Below are 7967 nucleotides of genomic sequence, written 5' to 3' on the forward strand. Positions count from 1 at the left end.
AGACCGGATTCTTTGCAAGTGGCTGAGTGCGCGCCTGCTCCGTTTCTACTTTCTACTAAAGTATTTTTCCGAGCTTCAGCTCAGTCCGCGCGCACCTCCGGCTCAGCCGTATCAGACTCGGAAAGCCTAAAGCCTACAGAAACAGCAATGTTCACCTTGCACATACTTTGAATGCATCGTGACAAGTCTATTGCTGATTGACAAGCTGTTGATTTGAAACTGGGTGTGAGCGAAACCGTTCCTCCATAATTTAAGGTAATGATTTCTAGACCTCTTTTACCTGCATGTCAAATGATCTTTGGATACTTTTATTTTCTGAGGAGGAATGATGATGTTTCTGTTCTGTGGTCTATAGGTTTTATTGTTTTAACCCAAACATGTTCACAACCTACGTAAAGAGTCTGAATGATATGGTTTTTCCTACGGTAAGACCGAATAAAGCACTCTTGCATGCTTCTGTTATGTTGAGAGTTGCACGACTACTGCAAGAGCCTGAGGAAAACACAGCAAATAACCCTTGGACTGTGTTCCACTTTCTACCTTCTCTGCCCCCTCTACAGGGCCGTGTAGAAAACTATTACATAACCAATATGCTTGGACTGTTGACTGTGTTTTAATCAGGGAGTTTTCAAAGTGGGACATTTTCCATGGGAGTAAACAGGAGTTTTTAATTAATGAGCATGAGTAGGTTTTTATCTCTTCTACATTCACTTTATGGAGCTGCAATCCACTTTTTCATAATTGCAGTGGCAGATAAAAAGTGGACTGTGACCTAACCAAGCAATCAAACATCCAAACTGCTTTGCACAGCGTTATTTTACCAAATCATCTTCTGTTTCGCTAAATGGTCTGTTTTTATACCGATTTAAACACAACATCACTATGTTTGTTTTTGTCTTAATGTGGGCTTAATCTCCTAATCCAAAAATGACATGGAAATGTTCCTGACATTTACTTAAAACGCTCCAGCTCCACCCCTCTGAACCCTGTTGTCCTGAAGGTGGGCATGTGTCCAGGCATGTCTGATGGTTTCCTCCTCCCTCTCCAGTCCCAGAGCCCGGAGCAGGAGACCACCGGGGTCCTGGGCCGCATCGGGAGCTGGTTCTCCCCCTGGAGAGGAAGAAGCCCCAGGGTCCCTACGGAGGATGCCTCCCCGACCAGTGAGCAAGGCCCCCAGCCAGAGGGAGGGAGGGACCAGCCTGTGAGGGAGTCCGGAGAAGGGGAGCTGCAGAAGCAGGAGGGGGAGAAGCAGGAGGAGGAGGAGCAGGACTCCCAGGCCGACCGGCCCAGTCTCTCCAGGGATCTTTTCTTGTGCGCGGGGGCGGACGCCAGCCCGTCTACCCACAGAGCCAGCCCCCTCCCAGCCAGGGGCAGGGGCAGGGAGCCAGGAGGAGGGCCCAGGGAGGAGGGCCAGGCTGAGCACACACAGGAGAGGGAGGAGGAGGAGGAGGAGGAGGAGGGGGAAAGCAGCTCGGCAGAGAGAAGGAATCCTGCCGTGGGGAGGAATGCTGGTTGGCTCACACCTCTTTCCTCCTCTCCTGAGCAGGGAGTGGTGAGGGACTCTGACCAGGCCGAGGGCCACGCCCATCCCCACGCAGGTCGAAGACTCCATGTGTACCTGGAGGAAACCAGCGTGAGCCAGGGGGGAGGCGGCTACAACTCTGGACAGGAAGTAATCCACACCACGGTCAAGAAAAACATCAAGGTCATCTCCAGGGCTAATCGAGTTGATTCGCTAGAGAGCGCTGACGCCGAGGGGTCGGAGCGCAAAAGGACAAATCTGAACCCTGCCATCGAGGTCAAAGGTCATTACAGTGCCTTGGCGGGAGTGTCATTAAAGTCGCCTGCAGAAACGCAGCCTTCCCTTGAGCTCACGGGGGAGGAGTCAGAGACGGACGTCATGGGACGTAGAAACACCGGGAGGAGGAGGTCCAGGAAGTCCTCCCAGGGGGACGGACGCTCCCTGGAAAACACGCCCCAAAAAAACCAGCCGGCCAATGTGGGCTCACCCCCATCAGATAGTAACCTAGCAACCAGCCCCTGCCCTGTGTGGGTGGAGACACACCTGGAAGAGCAGGTGGGAGGCTCCGCCTCCAAAAACAGAGCTGCCTCACCCATCTCTCCTGAGGGCGGGAGCAACAGGTTGACCGGTGAAGCGCGGGATGCAGACTCGGCTGTTTTCGCCACGCGGGCTGCCGTGGTGGACAGCGAGGGGGACATAGACGAGGACATGGACAGAGTGGAGAGACGGACAGAGACCCCGGAGTCCAAACGCAGGAGTATGAAGGTGTCTCACGGCGAGGTGAAGTTCTTTGCTAAGAAAGTTCTGGTGGATTCTGAGCTGAGCCCAGAAGAAGGCGATCACGTGGACCACAGTTTTAAAACAAGCGGGAGAAACCGGGAGGACTCCGCCCAGGGTCTCAAACCAGAGAGGAACCAAAGGTAAGTTTTTAATCCTGAGGTTGTTCTTGTTTTATCTGTTCCTGAATCATACTGTATAATGAAGCATCACCCTAAAAATATCTGTAGAATGCCTCCCACGTTTTCTGACCTCCCTCCACTAAGCTGACGTATAAGACAATAGCATTGTCAAAACAGTACTGGAATATTGAATCTATTTATGTGAAGAACTAGTCCTTTTTCAGTGTGGAAAATTCCATGTGAGTTGGTTTGAGCACATTCCAACTTTTCTTTTTGGCCTTTTCCCCGACAGGGCACCAGAGCTAAAGAAAGCGGATCCCAGAGCCAGCCCGGCCATGGCTCGGATAGCTGACAGAATCAGCCTGTTTGAGGTGAGGGCGGGAGGCGATGCCAGTAAGACGTATCTCTGCCGGAGTGCTGATGTCTCTCCTGTCCGAAAAGTCACGGATAGGATTGCGTCAGACATCAACAAAAGTTTGGCGGGTCTGCGGGCGAAGTCGGCGGAACGTGGCGGCGCCAGATCCAGCTCCGCTCCCCCCGCCAGCGAGAAAGTCAAGACGGTCCGGGAACGAGCGAAGAACTTTGCAGAGGCACACAAAATGGAGGTCAAAACCACATTGACTCAGACGTCTGCTATGGCTGGAATGTCGCAAAAATCTAGCCCCTCCGCTATGTCTGCCGCTTCCAAGTCAACAAAACCGGAAATGCAGGGTAAACTGGCCAGTGCGCAGAAGACTCAGGCCGCCCGAAACACAGAGATAACATCCAAACCAGCAGGCCCAGATGGGGCTTCTTCAGAAAACATATCGGTTCCTAAACATGAGGAAGAATCCAAAACAAAGGACAAAGAAACTTCAAAAACAGGGGATGTGCCTGCTAAATCTGGCAAAGTTGACACAAAAACAACAGCTAAAGTGTCACGTGACTCAGTTCAGCCAAGCCCTGAGGGCGTGGCCCAGGCTAAAGCCCCTAATAGGTCAGGCTCCCGGTCCAAGAGGCGGAAAAACAAAGATCCGACCAGTCCCGTTAGCCCCAGCAGTGACATCAAACCAGAGCTTCCGAACAGAGAACAGGAAGTTGTAAACAACATGATACTGGAAGATGTAAACAAACAGGGAGTGACAGGTTCAACGATGGACTCTGCCTCTTCCACGGAGCAGGATGTGAAGACAGTGACATCACCAAAAACAAGTAAATCTGTAGATGATAAATCAGGTGGTAAGTCACTCAGTGATAACAGTCATAAAGCAGTCGTTGAAGCATTAGATCCTTCACCCAAGCCTAACCCGTTACTTACAAAAGACAACACTGACAAACCGCCGAAGGAAAAAGCACCATCCAAAGACAACAAATCTGGTTCCACCACCATAATAGGGAAGAGTGTTGATATTCCACCCACACAGAACACTGTGGAGCAGGGGGAGAGGGTTAAGGCGGGCACCCCCCCAGCCATTCAGAAAGATCTAGAAGTTTCTACAGACAACAGCTCGGGCTCACTGCCCCCTGCCTCACAGACCCCCCCTCAGGCCTCCACTACTGTGGATAAACAGTCTGATAAGAGCTTTGCTGAGAGTTTAAATAAAAAGGCAGAGAAAGAAGTAAAAGAAATACCCTCAGGCAGTAAACAGGACAGCCCAGATGCAGGTGCTGATATGGCCCAGGTCAAAGAGGACCCCAAGGCCGTTACAGAACAATCGAAACCAGATGCCGAACTACCAGAGCCTGCTGTCCTACTGCCCTCTGGACCAGCTGTTAGTTCCCCTTCCTCATTGCCTCAGACAGACCCCACCGGTCTTCCCCCGACTCAGCAGACAGATAAACCCGCCTGTACTCCATTGACTGAGAATAAGACGGCAAAGAAAACCGACAGTGATAAACATATCAAAGAGCCATCTAAGGGAGGGGTAGCTACACAAGTGCCTGAACAGAAACCAAACGCTACAAAAGACCCGCCCACATCAGACAAGCAGTCAGCCCAGAGTGAGACACAACACAAGTCTGTATCTGTGGCGACGACAGAGGAATCTAGTGTTGACATGCTGAAGCAGGGAGGGAATACTGCAGCGGAGGCAACCACTTTGAAGCCTAGCGTTACAGCGGGGGAGGAGACTACTGTAAAAGCTGTGCACAAGGCCTCCAACCCTACATCTGTAGATGCTGATAAAAGCTTCCCGGAGAGCGAAGTTCCAGCTCTGATGAAGAGTCCGGGGGACACACAGACGTCTGTAGCCCCAGTGAACGACCCTTTAGTGGGCCATGAACGGAAACCCAGTGAGGGCTTGGGGCTTGGTGCTGGGAAGGATAGCGCCACTGTAAAGACTGGTGACCCAGAGGTCAATAACTCAGATATAAAGGTGGAGAAATCTGTACCTAGCCAACCGCAGAGTGAAGAGACAGATAAGACTCTGCCCACTGGCAAGCTAGCAGATGGGGAAGGGAAGATACCACAAAGTAATTTGTCTACTTATACCACCACTACAACTGTTGTCGAAAGACCGGTTAATAACAAACCGGCCGTGATGGGAAAAGAACTTGCTCCAGTTGTGAATGGTGAGATCCACCAACCCCGAGAGACCCAGGCAGCCAAGGACAAACCGGTATCACTTCCAAGCCCAGATGGAGCCATGGAGCCCCGTCCTCCGACCGAGGCCACCAAGCAGAAACCAGCCTCTCTCCGGTGTCCGCCCCTGAAAAAGCTCCCCCCACCCCGCGGTACCCCGCCTCAGAGAGACGCCCCCTCCAGCTGGCTGGACGTGGACCAGCGGTTCCCTTCGCCCAAGCCGCGCGGCCCCGATCCGAAGCCCAAACTCAGCTCCTCGGTCAGCGAGAGCGACCTCCTTGAGCTAGAGGACGACTTCATCCAGAACATCAAGAGGTTCGGGGCGCCGTTCTCCCACCCCCCGCGCAAACACAGCGTCAGACCCCCCCAGCCTCCCTTCGCCATGCCCGCCATCCGCGAAGACCGCTTCGAGAAGCCCTTTGACCCCGACAACTTCCAGATCGGCCTGAGGAAGAAGAGGGACTTCGCCGTGGACTCCAGCCTCGCTCTCCTGGCCAAGCTCCAGAGCACGGAGACCGATGGAGAAGCGAAGCCCCTCAGAGCCAGTATCGCGGACAGGAGCATGCTCATCAAGGGCATGGAATCGCGCTCCAGACTCTTCCAAGACGCAGAGAAGGCCGTGGAAGAGGGGAAGGAGAAGGAGAAGGAACAGGGGGCGGAGAAGAAAGAGGAAGTCAAGGTGAAATCTCGCCCGTCTCGTCTGGAGGGCAGCTGCATCCTGAGCAGCCTGATAAGCTCCAGGGCGAAGAGGGGGGGAGCCCAGGCCCAGCCGGACACTACCCAGGGCGGGGAGGTGTCCCCCAGCAGCCCGTCCCCGGCGTCCCTGCCCTGCTTCTCCCCAGCCTCGCCCTTCTCCGTCCCCACATCCCCCACCGTGGACCACGCCGCGTTGGCCAACCAGAATCCTACCCAGAGAAAAGAGCTCTCGCCCCAGGCTGTGGTCAGTGACTCAGGTCCTCCTTTTCCCTCCTTTAACGACATCAAGCTGCCGGACTATTTAGAGAAGTACCTCCCCAAGGAGCCGGCCACGCCAGAGCGGGGAACAGCGCAACAACAGCTCGACTCCGAGGTCAGTCTTAGCTTTCTGCTTCTACTCTGTTTTCTGTGTACATATTCTAAACCTTTGATTGCATCCTTGCGTGAGATTCCAGCAGCGTTCTGTATCGCGCCAGTGCAAACAAGCCTTGTGTGCCGGTCAAGGTCACGGGACAAAAGACACCGCAAATAACTTGAATTATGCAATGTCATGTAAAGATAGGAATGTTTTCATAGAACACGCAGGGTATGTTCAATAACGTTTCCACATGCTTTGCTTTTTATGTCCTTATATTTAGGAATAATATGTTAATTTTCCTATCGGAAGAGCCTGTCAAACTAGCATTTCACTGATCTATATTTGATGGGTTTTCTGTTGCTGTAGCAGATGGTTGGAGGATCAAAGCCTCTCACCGCCAGGGGAGCAGAGCTGAGTTTGAGGCCAGGATTCCCTCTGGCTGATGGGGGGTCACATGTCCCCGCCGTCCCCCCACCTGGTCCACAACCCCAGGTCCCACGACCCCTGACCTCTCCGCAGGGGGTCCGGGCTACCGATGTGAGTGGGACACCTAGCTACGATCTACAGTATACAGTACAGTACCTCTAGAGACAAGTGTGTGTTTGTGGGTGTGTGTGTTTGTGTGTGTGTGTGTGTGTGTATGGGTAGGTGGTTGTAGTTCATGTGAGCACGGGTGATTACAGGCATGTGGTTTTAATGTAGATTAATGTAATGTTTAATGTATTTGTGAGGTGATGAGAACCAGTACTTAGTCAGAAGGCCTTGCCCTCAGAGAAGCGTACTGATAAGAAATTCTGGCGTATGTTTATGTTTGACTTTTTTTTTTTACATCATACTTTATGACCACGTTCTGCAGGCCTCAGTGTTGTCATTACAGCTTCCCTGGCTTTTGTTTTCCAGATGACGGCTATGAAAAGATCTCACAGACGCCCTGGAAAGGTAGGAACAACTCACCCTGGGGGCAACTGAGGGGTACAACTCACCCTGGGGGAAATTGAGGGGCAGAACTCACCCTGGGGGCAACTGAGGGGCACAACTCACCCTGGGGCAACAGAGGGGCTCAACTCACCCTGGGGGCAACTGAGGGGTACAACTCACCCTAGGGGCAATTGAGGGACAGAACTCACCCTGGGGGCAACTGAGGGGGGTAGGAGGAATTAACAGAACGAAGGAGAACTGGAATAAGGAACTGGATGGAGAAGTTATTGTTCTGCTGAAAACATCTGCTTCTTATTTTATTTTTGGGGGGTTTCAAGGGTAAACAGGGTAACAGTACTTGGAGAAAGGGCAGTTGAAATCCTCAGCTGGATTTGATTTTGAACAAGAGACGTAACGTTGCCAAAGCCTTCCAGAGCTTGTGGTGAAGCAATGGTAGGAATTGTGCGAAGCACTGCGGGAAGTCACTCGGGGACACTTAAGTGTGTGTGCTCTACTGCCTGGTTTTCTGTACGCTTAAGAGACGGTATGCTAATGCAGCAGAACCACTTCACAGATAACAGATAAGGTCTCCAGTGATTCACAGTGCAGAGAATGTAAATGAATCCACTACTGCACCAGCCAGGCTAGATCCACCGACTCACAGCCCTGTGTGAGTCAGACACAGAATCACAGGATGTATGCGTACGCTGTATAGTATATTCAAGTAGAGGAGGACTCGCACACCTCAAAATGTTTCAAAGAAAACTCATTGGATAGAGACTTTTAGAAACTAGAACTAGAAATATTGAAATGTTTAATTTTAAATGCTCATGGTGAAATACAAGTGCTCAAGTGCTCAAAAAGAACAAGTTCCGGTCATGCGACCATCGTCAAGTGTCATTTAAAATTAAACATTTAAATATTTAATTTAAAAGTCTCTCTCCAAGGAGTTTTCTTTGAAACATTTTGAGGTGTGAGAGTCCTCCCCTACTTGAATATTTTGATCTTCATTAA

General features: G+C 51.6%; 1 protein-coding gene across 2 annotated transcripts in view; it reads left to right on the forward strand.

Moving 5' to 3' along the window:
• LOC311310280 (uncharacterized protein) overlaps positions 1–7967 on the forward strand; it is a 29138-nt gene continuing 21171 nt past the window's right edge. Inside the window, exons 1-6 of one of the 2 annotated variants that reach the window (XM_084439708.1) lie at positions 1–255; positions 356–425; positions 1049–2442; positions 2714–6050; positions 6402–6572; positions 6936–6974. In XM_084439708.1, the coding sequence (XP_084295834.1) occupies positions 378–425; positions 1049–2442; positions 2714–6050; positions 6402–6572; positions 6936–6974 (4989 nt within the window). In that variant the 5' untranslated portion in view covers positions 1–255; positions 356–377. The remainder of the gene's footprint in view (positions 256–355; positions 426–1048; positions 2443–2713; positions 6051–6401; positions 6573–6935; positions 6975–7967) is intronic. The other variant, XM_084439709.1, reaches the window with a different exon arrangement.

This window comes from Borostomias antarcticus (assembly GCF_949987555.1).
Source record: "Borostomias antarcticus genome assembly, chromosome: 6".
Lineage (NCBI taxonomy): Eukaryota > Metazoa > Chordata > Actinopteri > Stomiiformes > Stomiidae > Borostomias > Borostomias antarcticus.